Raw genomic sequence first — 18,348 nt, 5'->3', positions numbered from 1 at the left:
CCACAGCCTTCTGTGGCAAATAAATCCTCAGATTAACCACCCTTGACTAAAGACATTTCTCCTCATCTCCTTGCTAAACGGACATCCTTTAATTCTGAGGCTATGACCTCTAGTCCTGGACTCTCCCACATTCACTCTATCCAAGCCTTATGGGATCTGAGATCCCGATGAATACAGGAGGTCTGTAGTGAGTTAGCAGAAGACACTGCAATTGGTGATGGGATTATTGACAGGATGATACTGCTATCCATACAAGGTTGGTGGGGCAGGACAGTGGTGCAGTGGGAAGAGCAGCTGCCTCTTTGTGCCGAGGACCCGGGTTTAATGCAGACCCCAAATGTCAACTGTGTGGAGTTTGCACGTTCTCCCTGTGAGCGAGTGGGTATCCTCTGGGTGCTCCGGTTTCCTCCCACATCCTAAAGACGTGGCCCTCTAAATTGCCCCTAGTGTGCAGGGAGTGGATTAGAAAGTGGGATAACATAACTTAGTGTGAACGGATGATAGCTTGTTGGCGTGGATTCCATGGCCTGGGCCTGTTACAATGCTGTATCCTTAAATCAATCAACATTGAAGCCCATTGTAAGAAACATTTCTAGATGATGATGTGCTTTTTTTGTGATGGTGTATGACATACCAGCAACTCTTAAAAGTTATAAACTAGATTTTCACATTTTTAACATAAAAAGATTCCTAAAGTTTAAAAGTACAATGTGTTGATTAAATTAGGTTGGGGAAGTTCATGACTTTTTGGTTGCTAGATTTTGGGGAAGTGACATTGTAAATGACATGATTGGACACTCCACTACTGGAAGGGAGGGGAGGTTTGGATGGGAACAGTCGCAGTCTATTTCTATTTCAGAGAGTGGAGTGGTTTGTGAAACATAAGATTATCAAGCTGAGTGAGTAATCTTGTCCCATGATGTGTTGTGCTCTTTAGTTTAATCATGTGAGTGTGTGATCAGCAGCATGTGACTGCATTCCACAACGCTTGCTAGCCCTTGGTTTCTGTTCCACATTTGCAGCATTGTTCTTTATTCTGCATCAGCTTGGTGCAAGAGAATTGTCTGCTTTGTGGAGCATTAGGAGGACTGGGCCATTATGTTTAAACATCAGTAAGCTTTTCATGCATAATGAATGCACATTTCACATTTGCTAATCCTCTAAACTACTTGAGGGTTTTTTTGGCATTAAGAAATCCATAATACTGAAAGTAGTGCACCGTTTAAATATGCTGAATTGTATTCATGGCAGTCAGAAACTCTCCTTTTCCGTATTGTTCAGCCAACTGAGAGAAATTAAAGCAGTTTTAATATTTTAAAAAACCAATCAGTGTTTGGTTTATGTTCATTCCAATGGGCACAGAAGTTGCAGGGACCTGGACCTGAGTTTTTTTTAAATATAACCATACAACAATTACAGCACGGAAACAGGCCATCTCGGCCCTACAAGTCCGTGCCGAACAATTATTTTCCCCTAGTCCCATCTACCTGCACTCAGACCATAACCATTTTCCTTTCCCATCCATATACCTATCCAATTTATTTTTAAATGATAAAATCAAACCTGCCTCCACCACTTCCACCGGAAGCTCATTCCACACAGCTACCACTCTCTGAGTAAAGAAGTCCCTCCTCATGTTACCCCTAAACTTCTGTCCCTTCATTCTCAAGTCATGTCCTCTTGTTTGAATCTTCCCTACTCTCAATGGGAAAAGCTTGTCCACGTCAACTCTGTCTATCCCTCTCATCATTTTAAAGACCTCTATCAAGTCCCCCCCCTTAACCTGCGCTCCAGAGAATAAAGACCTAACTTATTCAACCTTTCTCTGTGACTTAGGTGCTGAAACCCAGGCAACATTCTAGTAAATCTCCTCTGCACTCTCTCTATTTTGTTGACATCCTTCCTATAATTGGGCGACCAAAATTGTACACCATACTACAGAATTGGTCTCACCAATGCCTTGTACAATTTTAACGTGACATCCCAACTTCTATACTCAATGCTCTGATTTATAAAGGCTAGCATACCAAAAGCTTTCTTTACCAGCCTATCTACATGAGATTCCACCTTCAGGGAACTATGCACAGTTATTCCTAGATCCCTCTGTTCAACTGCATTCCTCAATTCGCTACCATTTACCATGTGTGTCCTATTTTGATTTGTCCTGCCAAGATGGGGCAGAAAACGCTGGTGGGTGTTGTGTACAGGCCACCTAACAGTAGTAGTGAAGTTGGAGATGGTATCAAACAGGAAATTAGAAATGCTTGCGACAAAGGCAAAGCAGTTATAATGGGTGACTTCAATCTACATATAGATTGGTTGAATCAAACTGGCAGGGGTGCTGAGGAAGAGGATTTATTGGAATGTATGCGGGATAGTTATCTAAACCAACATGTAGAGGAACCAACGAGAGAGCAGGCTATTTTAGACTGGGTATTGAGTAATGAGGAAGGGTTAGTTAGTTGTCTTGTTGTGCGTGGCCCCTTGGGCAAGAGTGACCATAATATGGTTGAGTTCTTCATTAGGATGGAGAGTGACATTGTTAATTCAGAAACAATGGTTTTGAACTTAAAGAAAGGTAACTTTGAGGGTATGAGACGTGAATTGGCCAAGATTGACTGGCAATTAATTCTAAAAGTGTTGACGGTGGATATGCAATGGAAGGCATTTAAAGACTGCATGGATGAACTACAAAAATTGTTCATCCCAGTTTGGCAAAAGAATAAATCAGGGAAGGTAGTGCATCCATGGATAACAAGGGAAATCAGGGATAGTATCAAAGCAAAGGATGATGCGTACAAACTAGCCAGAAAAAGCAGCATACCGGAGGACTGGGAGAAATTCAGAGACCAGCAGAGGAGGACGAAGGGCTTAATTAGGAAAGGAAAAATGGATTATGAAAGAAAACTGGCAGTGAACATAAAAACTGACTGCAAAAGTTTTTATAGATATGTGAAAAGAAAGAGATTAGTTAAAACAAATGTAGGTCCCTTGCAGTCAGAAACAGGTGAGTTGATCATGGGGAACCAGGATATGGCGGACCAATTGAATAACTACTTTGGTTCCGTCTTCACTAAGGAAGACATAAATGATCTGCCGGAAATAGCAGGGGCCCGCGGGTCAAAGGAGGTGGAGGAATTGAGTGAAATCCAGGTTAGTCGGGAAGTGGTGTTGGGTAAATTGAATGGATTAAAGGCCGATAAATCCCCAGGGCCAGATAGGCTGCATCCCAGAGTACTTAAGGAAATAGCTCCAGAAATAGTGGATGCATTAGTAATAATCTTTCAAAACTCTTTAGATTCTGGAGTAGTTCCAGAGGATCGGCGGGTAGCAAACGTAACCCCACTTTTTAAGAAGGGAGGGAGAGAGAAAACGGGGAATTACAGACCAGTTAGCCTAACATCGGTAGTGGGGAAACTGCTAGAGTCAGTTATTAAAGATGGGATAGCAGCACATTTGGAAAGTGGTGAAATCATTGGACAAAGTCAGCATGGATTTACGAAAGGTAAATCATGTCTGACGAATCTTATAGACTTTTTCGAGGATGTAACTAGTAGCGTGGATAGGGGAGAAACAGTGGATGTGGTGTATCTGGACTTCCAGAAGGCTTTCGACAAGGTCCCACATAAGAGATTAGTATACAAACTTAAAGCACATGGCATTGGGGGTTCAGTATTGATGTGGATAGAGAACTGGCTGGCAAACAGGAAGCAAAGAGTAGGAGTAAACGGGTCCTTTTCACAATGGCAGGCAGTGACTAGTGGGGTACCGCAAGGCTCAGTACTGGGACCCCAGCTATTTACAATATATATTAATGATCTGGATGAGGGAATTGAAGACAATATCTCCAAGTTTGCGGATGACACTAAGCTGGGGGGCAGTGTTAGGTGTGAGGAGGATGCTAGGAGACTGCAAGGTGACTTGGATAGGCTGGGTGAGTGGGCAAATGTTTGGCAGATGCAGTTTAATGTGGATAAATGTGAGGTTATCCATTTTGGTGGCAAAAACGGGAAAGCAGATTATTATCTAAACGGTGGCCGATTGGGAAAGGGGGAGATGCAGCGAGACCTGGGTGTCATGGTACACCAGTCATTGAAGGTAGGCATGCAGGTGCAGCAGGCAGTAAAGAAAGCGAATGGCATGTTGGCTTTCATAGCAAGAGGATTTGAGTATAGGAGCAGGGAGGTTCTACTGCAGTTGTATAGGGTCTTGGTGAGACCACACCTGGAGTATTGCGTGCAGTTTTGGTCTCCAAATCTGAGGAAGGACATTATTGCCATAGAGGGAGTGCAGAGAAGGTTCACCAGACTGATTCCTGGGATGTCAGGACTGTCTTATGAAGAAAGACTGGATAGACTTGGTTTATACTCTCTAGAATTTAGGAGATTGAGAGGGGATCTTATAGAAACTTACAAAATTCTTAAGGGGTTGGACAGGCTAGATGCAGGAAGATTGTTCCCGATGTTGGGGAAGTCCAGGACAAGGGGTCACAGCTTAAGGATAAGGGGGAAATCCTTTAAAACCCAGACGAGGAGAACTTTTTTCACACAGAGAGTGGTGAATCTCTGGAACTCTCTGCCACAGAGGGTAGTTGAGGCCAGTTCATTGGCTATATTTAAGAGGGAGTTAGATGTGGCCCTTGTGGCCAAGGGGATCAGAGGGTATGGAGAGAAGGCAGGTACGGGATACTGAGTTGGATGATCAGCCATGATCATATTAAATGGCGGTGCAGGCTCGAAGGGCCGAATGGCCTACTCCTGCAACTATTTCTATGTTTCTATGTTTCTATGTAGCACCTCACACTTATCAGCATTAAACGACATCTGCCATCGTTCAGCCCATTCTTCCAAATGGCCTAAATCTCTCTGTAGACTTTGTTATCCACAACACCACCTATCTTAGTATCATCTGCATACTTACTAATCCAATTTACCACACCTTCATCCAGATCATTGATGTACATGACAAACAACAGTGGACCCAACGCAGATCCCTGAGGCACCCCACTAGTCACCTGCCTCCAACCTGACAAACAGCCATCCACCATTACTCTCTGGGGTCTCCCATTCAGCCACTGTTGAATCCATCTTGCTACTCCTGCATTAATACCCAACAATTGAACCTTCTTAACCAACCTTCCATGAGGAACCTTGTCAAAGGCCTTACTAAAGTCCATATAGACATATATATTCACAGTACCTCATATTTCGCTTGAGCAGCTTCAGCAGTACTGAACCCGAAACGTCACCCATTCCCTCTCTCCTGAGATGCTGCCTGTCCCGCTGGGTTACTCCAGCTTTGTGTGTCTAACTTCTGTATGAATATTGAATTTAACTTAAAGCAAACCCTGCAACCCCTCTTTGTCCCTCCCTCCCCCACCCTAGTCATCTTACTAGTTTCACTGTTGTGTTGCATTTCACTGCCTGTAATACTAGTTATCACCTTGCCCACAACCAACAATGGACCATTGTGGCTCTCCTTGATCATCATTACGTATTGTATATTTTTCATTCATTTGTTATATATTGTTCCATATTGCGCTTGAGGCTAACTCATCCATGGAACCAAATTGCCTCATTGGGAACAGCTCCAGCTCCATCCAAGACCACAAGAAATTGCAGAGAATTGTAGGCTCAGCCCAAACCATCACACAAACCAACCTTTCTTCCATCTACACAAAGTGGATAAATGTGAGGTTATCCACTTTGGTGGCATAAACAGGAAAGTAGACTAATATCTGAATGGTGGCAGATTAGGAAAGGGGGAGATGCAACGAGACCCGAGTGTCATGGTACACCAGTCATTAAAAGTAGGCATGCAGGTGCAGCAGGCAGTGAAGAAGGCGAATGGTATGTTAGTATTCATAGCAAAAGGATTTGCGTATAGGAGCAGGGAGGTTCTACTGCAGTTGTACAGGGTCGTGGTGAGACCACACCTGGAGTAATGCGTACAGTTTTGGTCTCCTAATCTGAGGAAATACATTCTTGCCATAGAGGGAGTACAGAGAAGGCTCACCAGACTGATTCCTGGGATGTCAGGACTTTCATATGAAGAAAGACTGGATAGACTTGGTTTGTACTCGCTAGAATTTAGAAGATTGAGGGGGATCTTATAGAAACTTACAAAATTCTTAAGTGGTTGGATAGTCTAGATGCAGGAAGATTGTTTCCGATGTTGGGGAAGTCCAGAACAAGGGGTCACAGTTTAAGGATAAGGGGGAAATCTTTTAGGACCGAGATGAGGAAAACATTTTTCACACAGAGAGTGGTAAATCCCCGGAATTCTCTGCCACAGAAGGTAGTTGAGGCCAGTTCATTGGCTATATTTAAGAGTGAGTTAGATGTGGCACTTGTGGCTAAAGGGATCAGGGGGTATGGAGAGAAGACAGGTACAGGATACTGAGTTGGATGATCAGCCATGATCATATTGAATGGCGGTGCAGGCTCGAAGGGCTGAATGGCCTACTCCTGCACCTATTTTCTATGTTTACACTTCATGCTGCCTTGGCAAGGCCACCAGCATAATCAGGGTCTAAACTGGGCACTCACTCTTCTCCCCTCTCTGTTCCTTCCCAGCGGGCAGGGGGAGGGAGGAATTTAAAGGAGATGCGCTGAGCAAGTTTATTTTACACAGGTGGTGAGTGGCTAGAAAGTGCTGCGTGGGGTGATGGAAGCAGATATGATGGTGGTGTCTCAGAGACTTTGACCTAAGCACAAGTGTGCAGAGAATGGAGGGATATGAATCACATGCAGGCAGTGGAGATTAGTTGAACCAAGCTTCATCTACAGCACAGGCATTGTGTTCCTTTTCTTATCTCTTCTATGTTTCAAATGGGGCTATTCCATAATGGCAAGTTGGTCAGCATGGACAAGGTGGGCTGAAAGGCCTGCTTCTATGCTGTATATGACTCTGTGACTTTTTCATGGCCCTTCTGGCCCTCATAAATTGCCGGCTTGAGTTTATTCCTGTTTTCTTTATATTCCTGATGGGACTTGTCTGATTTCCTCTGACCATTTTCTAAATTAAAGATTATGCATGCTTCTCTTTCCATTTTTGTCTAAATTGGCAATCTTCTTCATCCCAGTTTTCCTGAGCTTGCGGCCCATATCCCTCCTAACCGGAAGATAATGATGCTGAACTCTGATCAGCTGGACTGTCTGATGTGGACTTACCCAACAACAACTGCTCCCAATTTGCTCTTTCACATTCCTGCCTAATGATGCTGAAATCTGCCGTACCCCAATTTAGTACTGTCCACTAATGGGCCTGTTCCACTTAGGCGACTGCAGGAAACTAAGCGGTCGCCACATGTTCGCGGGTTGCCGGGTAGTCCCCTTCATGGCCGTGAGGAGTTTCCGCATTCTAGGAACTAGTCGCAGTCTCATTATGGTCGCCGTGAATTTTTCATCATGTTGAAAAATTAGCGGAGACTAGAATAAAGCCGCATGGCGAGTAGCGAGAATTCGCGTGCCGTAGGTGCCGTGGGTTGCCAAGAGGTCGAAGGTTGTCATAGGTTCCCGTAGGTTGTGGCCGGTGATGACCGGTGAATTTCATTGGCTCATTGGGGGGGGGGGGAACATAAGCAGTAGTTTTCAGAACCAAGGATAACCGATAATGGATAAGGATAATGTGAATGTCTGCCGAGCTTCACAGCCGTGTATCTCTGGCTTCTTAAAAGTTGTCTCCACTCCTTCTCTCCTCTCTCTCCCCCTCTTTTAAAGGACTTACAGTGGCTTGCAAAAGTATTCATACCCCTTGAACTTTTCCACATTTTGTCACGTTACAACCACAAACATAAAAGTATTTTATTGGGATTTTATGTGATGGACCAACACAAAGTGGTGCATAATTGTGAAGTGGAAGGAAAATGATACAGTAATTTTTTTTACAAATAAAAAACTGAAAAGTGTGGCATGCAAAAGTATTCAGCCCCCTTTACTCTGATACCCCTAAATAAAATCCAGTGCAACCAATTGCCTTCAGAAGTCACCTAATTAGTAAATAGAATCCACTTGTGTGTAATCTAATCTCAGTATAAATACAGCTGTTCTGTGAAGGCCTCAGAGGTTTGTTAGAGAACATTAGTGAATAAACAGCATCATGAAGCCCAAGGAACACACCAGACAGGTCAGGGATAAAGTTGTGGAGAAGTTTAAAGCAGGGTTAGGTTATAAAAAAATATCCCAAGCTTTGAACATCTCACGGAGCATTGTTCAATCCATCATCCGAAAATGGAAAAAGTATGGCACAACTGCAAACCTACCAAGACATGGCCGTCCACCTAAACTGACAGGCCGGGCAAGGAGAGCATTGATCAGAGAAGCAGCCAAGCATGGTAACTCTGGAGGAGCTGCAGAGATCCACAGCTCGGGTGGGAGAATCTGTCCACAGGACAACTATTAGTCGTGCACTCCACAAATCGGGCCTTTATGAAAGAGTGGCAAGAAGAAAGCCATTGTTGAAAAAAAGCCATAAGAGTTTGCAGTTTGCCACAAGCCATGTGGGGGACACAGCAAACATGTGGCGGAAGGTGCTCTGGTCAGATGAGACCAAAATTGAAGTTTTTGGCCTAAATGCAAAACGCTATGTGTGGCGGAAAACTAACACTGCGCATCACCCTGAACACACCATCCCCACTGTGAAACATGGTGGTGGCAGCATCAAGCTGTGGGGATGCTTTTCTTCAGCAGGGATAGGGAAGCTGGTCAGAGTTGATGGGACGATGGATGGAGCCAAATACAGGGCAATCTTGGTAAAAAAAATCTGTTAGAGTCTGCAAAAGACTTGAGACTGGGGCGGAGGTTCACCTTCCAGCAGGACAACGACCCTAAACATACAGCCAGAGCTACAATGGAATGGTTTAGATCAAAGCATATTCAAGTGTTAGAATGGCCCAGTCAAAGTCCAGACCTAAATCCAATTGAGAATCTCTGGCAAGACTTGAAAATTGCTGTTCACAGACGCTCTCCATCCAATCTGACTGAGCTTGAGCTATTTTGCAAAGAAGAATGGGCAAAAATGTCAGTCTCTAGATGTGCAAAGCTGGTAGAGACATACCCCAAAAGACTTGCAGCTGTAATTGCAGCGAAAGGTGGTTCTACAAAGTATTGACTCAGGGGGGCTGAATACTTTTGCACGCCACACTTTTCAGTTTTTTATTTGTAAAAAAAATTGAAAACCATGTATCATTTTCCTTCCACTTCACAATTATGCACACTTTGTGTTGGTCTATCACATAAAATCCCAATAAAATACATTTACGTTTGTGGTTGTAACGTGACAAAATGGTGAAATGTTCAAGGGGTATAAATACTTTTGCAAGCCACTGTATGTGACCCTTTCCATACACTGTGCTTTCACCCTCTTAATTACAGTGCCAACCTTCTTGTTCATCGCGGTGTGTGTCTGTATCACATTGGCTTTTCACCGTGTGAATTTCACTCAGACAGTGCACCCCCCGTTTGCCCTGTCCTCCGCCTGTATAACGGGCTGGTGAAGGAATCGGTGTGTGTGTGTTTGTTCCACTCTGACAGTCACTGTTCCAGTCGCCATTTTTTCAGTCGCCTGAAAAATCGCCTAAGTGGGACAGGCCCATTAAAGTTCAGACTTATCCTTATTCATAACTTAAGGGGTAGTGATCGTGGTTCCCCAAATGTTCTTCCACGGAACCACCAGTCTCTCAGGTCAGGTACCAGCTTGTTCCTCCTTGGGTTGGACTGGCCGCACAATGTTTCAGGAACCCCTCCTGGATGCACTTCCTTTTACACTGAGGAAGTCACAGTCACTATTGGGGAAGTTATTCACCCACTTTGACAACCCCGTGGCTTTCACATCTTTCTGTAATCTACCTACAGATCTGTTACTTTATCTTCCATAGATTGATACAGCGTGGAAACAGACCCTTCCGTCCAACTTGCGCAAACCTACTTGGCCCATATCCCTCTAAACCTATCCTATTCATGTACCTGTCTAATTGTTTCTTAATCGTTGTGATAGTACGTGCTTAAACGTTGCAATTGTACCTCCGCTGGCTATTGTTGGGCTGAGAGTGCAATCCCAACAGAGTGGGATTGAGCTGTGCCTACATGATCTCACTGGATGAACCCTCCAGTATGTCCTCTCTTGAGTGGCATTCTCCCTGATTAGTGGAGCAGCTCCTTTACCACGCTCTATATCATGTCTGCAACATTGAAACCCTCGAGTGTTGAGCTGCTAGTTTAGTCTCTCTCACTATCTAGCCTCTGAAACCGCCACAACATTGTTCCAAGCTCTTAATTCATCTACTTTTCCCACAATATTTCTTGCATTGAAATAAACACAGCCCATGAGTCTGGCTGTGTTTTGTTAACCTGTTCCTGTCTGTCCTTTTGGACTTGCTTGTCACAACCTCCATCTTCCCATCAGTGCCTCCACTTTCTGACCTACTGCTCTGGTTGATATACCCCGCACCTTCTAGTTTAAACCATCTTGAGTAGTGCTTACGAACCTCCCTGTGAGGATATTGGTTCCCCTCAAGCTCAATTACAATGTCCCTTCTGTACAGGTGCCACCTGCCTTGGAACACGCTCAATGAACCGTATATCTAAAGCCCTCATTCTTGCACCAACTCCTTGGCCACCCACTGAATGTACTTTGCTTTGCTTTAGACAAACAGACATATAACCATATAACCATATAACAATAACGGCACGGAAACAGGCCATCTCGGCCCTACAAGTCCGTGCCGAACAATTATTTTCCCTTAGTCCCACCTGCCTGCACTCATACCATAACCCTCCATTCCCTTCTCATCCATATGCCTATCCAATCATATAGCACGCAAACAGGTCCATCGACCCATCGAGTCCATGCCGACCAGCGATTGTGCCCTCCCGTACACTAAAACTATCCTAAACACTAGCAACAATTTTGCAATGTTACCAAATTCAATTAACTCACAAACCTGCACGTCTTTAGAATATGGGAGGAAACCGGAGCACCTGGAGAAAGCCCATGCAGTCACAAGGAGAATGTACTGACAGACGTGTTGCCTGGATGAAACCCAGGTCTCTGGGGCTGTATGGCAGCAACTCTACCGCTGCACCACCATGCCGCCCTGAATGTACTATCTTTCTATTTATTGTCTCACTGGCACATTACATGAATAATAATCACGAGATCACGACTCTGGAGTTCCTGTTTCTTTCAACCTCTAACCTAATTCACTGAATTCTCTTTGCAGGACCTCATCCCCCTTCGTGCCTATGTCACTGGTACCAATAAGGGTCACAACCTCTCGCTGGTCACCCTCCCCTCTCAGAATGCCTTGTACCCACTCAGAGACATCTTTGAGCATGGCACCAGAAAAACAATACACATTCCTGGAGCTTTGATTACAACCATAGAAATGCCTGTGTGTATTCTTGACTATAGATTGGGTGCTGTCTGAATGGAGTTTACACATTCTCCCTGTGACCACTTGGGTTTCCTCCGAGTGCTCCGTTTTACTCCCACATTCCAAAAATGTGCAGGTTTATAGGTTAATTGACTTCTGTAAAGTCACCCTAGTTTGTAGGATAGAACTAGTGTGTATGGATGATCGGTTGTCAGTGTGGACTTGGTGGGCCGAAGGGCCTATTTCCATGCTGTATATATAAACCAAACCAAAGGTCATCAGCCTTAACCGTTTCCAGAATGCTCCACTTGTTTGAGAGGGAGATAGTCACAGGAGACTCCTGCACTACCTGCCTACCGATCTGGTGGAACCACTGCTTATAGCCCTCTCTGCCTCAGTATGCTCCTCAATATGTCCATCTGCTGTTCCATAACATAGTCGGAGAGGGGTTGCAGTGTCGTGCAGATCTAGTTGTTAGAAACGCACAGAACACAGCAACAGTAAAACAGAGGAACATGCCCTGTAGCCTGTGAACAGGCCCAGTCTCGACCCGAAATGTCACCCATTCCTTCTCTCCAGAGATGCTCCAGCATTTTGTGTCTACCTTCGATTCACACAGAGAGTTGTGAGTCTGTGGAATTCTCTGCCTCAAGGGCGGTGGAGGCCGGTTCTTTGGATACTTTCAAGAGAGAACTAGACAGGGCTCTTAAAGATAGCGAAGTCAGGGGATATGGGGAGAAGGCAGGAACGGGGTACTGATTGGGGATGATCAGCCATGATCACATTGAATGGCGGTGCTGGCTCGAAGGGCTGAATGACCTACTCCTGCATCTATTGTCTATTTAAACTACCATCTGCAGTTCTGTCTTACACATACGGCAATGTGATTAACTTCTGCATCTCTAAGTTTGGGAGAGTGCTACACATAGATATCTTGGTTCAGGCCCTTGTCTGAATGTTAGCTACAAAGTGAATTCTAAATTATTTTTTTCTATTGACAGCTGTGGCCAAGCCTTTCTCAGGCCAGCAACAATGTGCTAAAGGCCCCCCATTTTGGTGTCATGATGTAAAAACTGCATCCGAGTGTGGAGCTGTGAAACACTGTCAGCAGAATGTTTGGAGACAACCAACTGTGGTAAGTTGGTGAGAGAGAAGCCTGCAAATCCCTTCTCATTCACGTCCCGCACGCTGTTTCAGTAGTCTTGTCTAAAGTCATTTAATATTATGTGATTTGGTTCTTATGAAATGTGTTTTTAATTAATGATGGGATCAACAGAAGTAAATTAACCAAAAGTACATCAATTCAATTGTCACTATAAATGATGATCAGACATTGTAGTAGTTAGTAACCTTGTTTTGTGAAATACTTTTTTTTCTATGGCTTGCTCGGACTAAAATGAATTATATGGTAATAATAGCAGTGGATAGTTCTTTGTATCACCGATGGAAAGCAATACACAACATAATGTTGATTTTTTAAAAGTAAATCTGAGACATAGAAAATCTATGAAAATCTTCAAGATATGCCTACCTTGAAGAAGTTCTCCTCTTCTTGTGTAACCTGAGACATAGAAAAATTGGTTCAGGAATATAGGCCTTTTAGCCCTTCGAGCCAGCATCGCCATTCAATATGACCATGGCTGATCATCCTAAATCAGTATCCATTCCTGCTCTCTCCCCATATCCTTTGATTCTTTTAGCCCTAAGAGCTAAAACAAACTCTCTTGAAAACATCCAGTGAATTGATATAATAATGATAATAATCTGCCGCTTTGTTTTTATCACCAAAGTGGATAACCTCACATTTATCCACATTATACCCTGCAACCTCATAGCATCCTCCTCGCAGCTCACACAGTCACCTGGCTTTGTGTCATCTGCAAATTGGGAGACGTTACATTTAATACCTTTGTCTAAATATATATTGTAAATAACTGAAGTCCCAGAACTGAGCCTTGCGGCACCCCACTAGTCGCTGCCTGCCATTCTGAAAAGGACCCGTTAATTGTACTCTTTGCTTCCTATCTGGCAACCAGTTCGCTATCCATGTCAATATCCTACCCCCAATACCATGTGATCAATTTTTGCACACTAATCTCTTGTGTGGGAACTTGTCAAAGGCTTTTTGAAAGTCCAGATACACCACATCCACTGGCTCCCCCTTATCCATTCTACTTGTTACACCTTCAAAATAATCCAGAAGATTAGTCAAGCATGATTTCCCCATCATAAATCCATGCTGACTGACTGATCCTGTCATTGGTTTCTGGAGGACAGCAAATATGTTATTTATGAAGCACTGCTGGTAAGGTGAATCCTGGCCAGTGACTGGAAAATCAGTGGTAGAGAAGCCGTTGGAAAGATATCCGTGGGCCTTGATTAACCTGCACCCGGAAAGCGATTGGAGTTGTTCAACACAAGAAAAAAAAACAGGAATAAGTCATAGAATATTGCAGTACAAAGGCATCTGCAGATCCCGGTATGTGAAGCAAAGATTGCTAATAAGAGCCTTCCCGCCCCGCCTATAATTGAAGATTGTGAGGACACTGAGTCATAGAGAAACACAAAAAGCTGGAGTAACGCAGCGGGTCAGACAGCATCTCTATAGAAAAGGAATAGCTGACATTTTGGGGTGAGACCCTTCTTCAGACTGGGTCTCTACCTGAAATGTCACCTATTCCTTTCTGCAGAGATGCTGCCTGTCCTGCTGAATTACTCCATCTTATTGTGTCTTATCTTTGGTGTATACCCAGCATCTGCAGTTCCTTCCTACTCGAGTCACAGAGAGACAGCATGGAAACAGGCCATTCAGCCCACTGAGTTGTGCCAGCATAAACCATCCATAGATCCTACATTTCCAAGGGCTCCCACCAAATACCATCAATCACTTACACTAGATGTAATTAGTAGAAGCTAAATAACCCTACCAGTCATTAGTGTGTGGGAGGAAGACAGAGCTTGTGGGGAAGTTGCCAATTTATATACAATCCCCAATCAATGAAGTCATATGTCACACTGTGTTGCCATTATCAGGATGCGATAGACTTGTGATCCAAGATCCCTTTCTTCATTGCTGCTGATGGTCTGACCATTTATGATATACTTTCCCCTTACATTGACCTGCCAAAGTGCAACATCTCGCACTAAAACTCCACCTGTCACATCTCAGCCCATATGTCTAATTGATCCTGCTGAATCTTTTACAACCTTTCTCACTACTCACAATTGCACCACATTTGTATGTGCGAGCACACATGCATACACGTGCACACATACATACACGTGCACACATACATACACGTGCACACATACATACACGTGCACACATACACACACGTGCACACATACACACACGTGCACACATACACACACATGCACATATACATACACACAAGTGCACACATACACACACGTGCACACATACGCATACACACACATGCACATATACATACATACACACACGCACACACACGCATGCATGCACACATGCACGCATACACACACATGCATACACGTGCACACATACACACACGTGCACACATACACACACGTGCACACATACACACACGTGCACACATACACACACATGCACATATACATACACACACGTGCCCACATACACACATGTGCACACATACACGCATACGCATACACACACATGCACATATACATACACGCACGTGCATGCATGCACACACATGCACCACATACACACATGCGCACACATACGCACACATATACACACATACACATACATGCACACGCATGCGTGCACCTACATACACACACATGGGCACATCCGCACACATGCACACATATACACACATGCACATACATACACGCCCACATACACACGCACACATGCACACACATATGCGCACATACACACACATGCACACATACACACACACATGCACACACACTCGCACGCACACACATACATACGCACACACATAAAGTGGATAAGTCTCCAGGTCCGGACAGGATATTCCCTAGGACATTGAGGGAAGTTAGTGTAGAAATAGCAGGGGCTATGGCAGAAATATTTCAAATGTCATTAGAAACGGGAATAGTGCCGGAGGATTGTCGTACTGCGCATGTTGTTCCATTGTTTAAAAAGGGGTCTAAGAGTAACCCTAGCAATTATAGACCTGTTAGTTTGACGTCAGTGGTGGGCAAATTAATGGAAAGAATACTTAGAGATAATATATATAAGCATCTGGATAAACAGGGTCTGATTAGGAACAGTCAACATGGATTTGTGCCTGGAAGGTCATGTTTAACTAATCTTCTTGAATTTTTTGAAGATGTTACTCGGGAAATTGATGAGGGTAAAGCAGTGGATGTTGTGTATATGGACTTCAGTAAGGCCTTTGACAAGGTTCCTCATGGAAGGTTGGTTAAGAAGGTTCAATGGTTGGGTATTAATGGTGGAGTAGCAAGATGGATTCAACAGTGGCTGAATGGGAGATGCCAGAGAGTAATGGTGGATGGTTGTTTGTCAGGTTGGAGGCCAGTGACGAGTGGGGTGCCACAGGGATCTGTGTTGGGTCCACTGTTGTTTGTCATGTACATCAATGATCTGGATGATGGTGTGGTAAATTGGATTAGTAAGTATGCAGATGATACTAAGATAGGTGGGGTTGCGGGTAATGAAGTAGAGTTTCAAAGTCTATAGAGAGATTTATGCCAGTTGGAAGAGTGGGCTGAAAGATGGCAGATGAAGTTTAATGCTGATAAGTGTGAGGTGCTACATCTTGGCAGGACAAATCAAAATAGGACGTACATGGTAAATGGTAGGGAATTGAAGAATGTAGGTGAACAGAGGGATCTGGGAATAATTGTGCACAGTTCCCTGAAAGTGGAATCTCATGTAGATAGGGTGGTAAAGAAAGCTTTTGGTGTGCTGGCCTTTATAAATCAGAGCATTGAGTATAGAAGTTGGGATGTAATGTTAAAATTATACAAGGCATTGGTGAGGCCAATTCTGGAGTATGGTGTACAATTTTGGTCGCCTAATTATAGGAAGGATGTCAACAAAATAGAGAGAGTACAGAGGAGATTTACTAGAATGTTGCCTGGGTTTCAGCAACTAAGTTACAGAGAAAGGTTGAACAAGTTAGGGCTTTATTCTTTGGAGCGCAGAAGGTTAAGGGGAGACTTGATAGAGGTTTTTAAAATGTTGAGAGGGGTAGACAGAGTTGACGTGGAAAAGCTTTTCCCACTGAGAGTAGGGAAGATTCAAACAAGGGGACATGACTTGAGAATTAAGGGACTGAAATTTAGGGGCAACATGAGGGGGAACTTCTTTACTCAGAGAGGGGTAGCTGTGTGGAATGAGCTTCCAGTGAAGGTGGTGGAGGCAGGTTCGTTTTTATCATTTAAAAATAAATTGGATAGTTATATGGATGGGAAGGGAATGGAGGGTTATGGTCTGAGCGCAGGTATATGGGACTAGGGGAGAATACGTGTTCGGCACGGACTAGAAGGGTCTAGATGGCCTGTTTCCGTGCTGTAATTGTTATATGGTTATATGGTTACACAAAGATACACATGTGCACACATACACACATGCATGCACACACACATGCACACATACACACATATATGCACACATACACATACATACACACATACATAAACACACATTCTCACATATACACACCTGCACACACATGCACACACACATACATACATACACACACATGCTAGCACACCCACGTCCATACACACACGTCCACACATACCCACACATGCGCACACATGCATAAATACGCACGTGCCGGCAGACAGACGCACACAGATAGAAGGGGCACTCATGCACAGATGCAGACAAATGCCTCAGCGCTGATTCTTTTATGGTCTAATTTTGAATGCAATTTCCTAGGCTTCAGTGGATCCTATGTACCTTGATCTTTGTGATCAGCTTTCCATGGGGACATTGTCAATTTTTTTTCAAATGTACACAACATCCACTACCCTCATCAATCACCTTTCTCACCTCCACGGGGGGGGGGGGGGGGGGGGGGGGGGTGTGTGCAACTCAATTAAGTTTGTGTGGCGTGGCCTCCCCTGCACAAAGCCATGCTGACTATCCTTAATCCGCTTGTGCATATCCAGACACAAGTCGATCCTATGCTTGAGAATGTCCATTAATTTCCCCACCACCGATGTAAGTCTCACCAGCTTATAGTCTCCTGGTTTGTCCCCACCGTGCTCCATAAGCAGAGGAACAACATTGGTTATCCTCCAGTCCTCTGAAACCTCGCTTGTGGCTAAAGAGATTACACAAATCCCTGCCAACCCTCAGCAGTCCCCTCTCGTGGCTATATTAATAACCTGGGATAGATCCCATCCGGTCCTGGAGAGCTGTCAGCCTTCAGCTCTACAAGAAACCTAACACTCATCTAAGATAGGCACACAATGCTGAAGTAACTAAGCGGGTCAGGCAATATCTCTGTAGAAAAGGAATAGGTGACATTTCGGGTTGAAACCCTTCTCGCGTCCAGAGGAGAGAGGTTTCAACCCAAAACGTCACCTATTTCTTTTCTCCATAGATGCTGCCTAACCCGCTGAGTTACTCCAGCATTGATTGTCTATCATTGGTGTTAACCAGCATCTACACTAACACTACCAACTCCTCCATCAATGCACCTCAGTATTCAATATTCAGTATTCCTTTAATACCATTTTCACTGAGCATACACAGAGGAAACGAAAAAACGTTGCTCGATCAGTTTCCGCAAACTTGGAGATGTTGCATTCAATTCCTTTGTCCAAATCATTAATATATATTGTAAATAGCTGGGGTCCCAGCACTGAGCCTTGCGGTACCCCACTAGTCACTGCCTGCCATTCTGAAAAGGACCCGTTAACTCTTTGCTTCCTGTCTGCCAGCCAGTTCTCCATCCACATCAATACTGAACCCCCAATACCACGTGCTTTTAGTTTGTATGCTAATCTCTTATGTGGGA

At 44.1% G+C, this 18,348-nt stretch overlaps 1 protein-coding gene across 1 annotated transcript in view; it reads left to right on the top strand.

Annotated features, from left to right (window-relative positions):
* Positions 1-18,348, top strand: part of psap (prosaposin) — a 75,600-nt gene that overhangs the window by 9,973 nt on the left and 47,279 nt on the right. The window contains exon 2 of the mRNA XM_055661953.1: positions 12,376-12,509. Coding sequence (XP_055517928.1) covers positions 12,376-12,509 — 134 coding nt within the window. The remainder of the gene's footprint in view (positions 1-12,375; positions 12,510-18,348) is intronic.

This window comes from Leucoraja erinacea, chromosome 34 (assembly GCF_028641065.1).
Source record: "Leucoraja erinacea ecotype New England chromosome 34, Leri_hhj_1, whole genome shotgun sequence".
Taxonomy (NCBI): Eukaryota; Metazoa; Chordata; class Chondrichthyes; order Rajiformes; family Rajidae; genus Leucoraja; species Leucoraja erinaceus.
The sequence above is the reverse complement of the archived record's forward strand: the minus strand, read 5'-3'. Positions and strand labels throughout refer to the sequence as shown.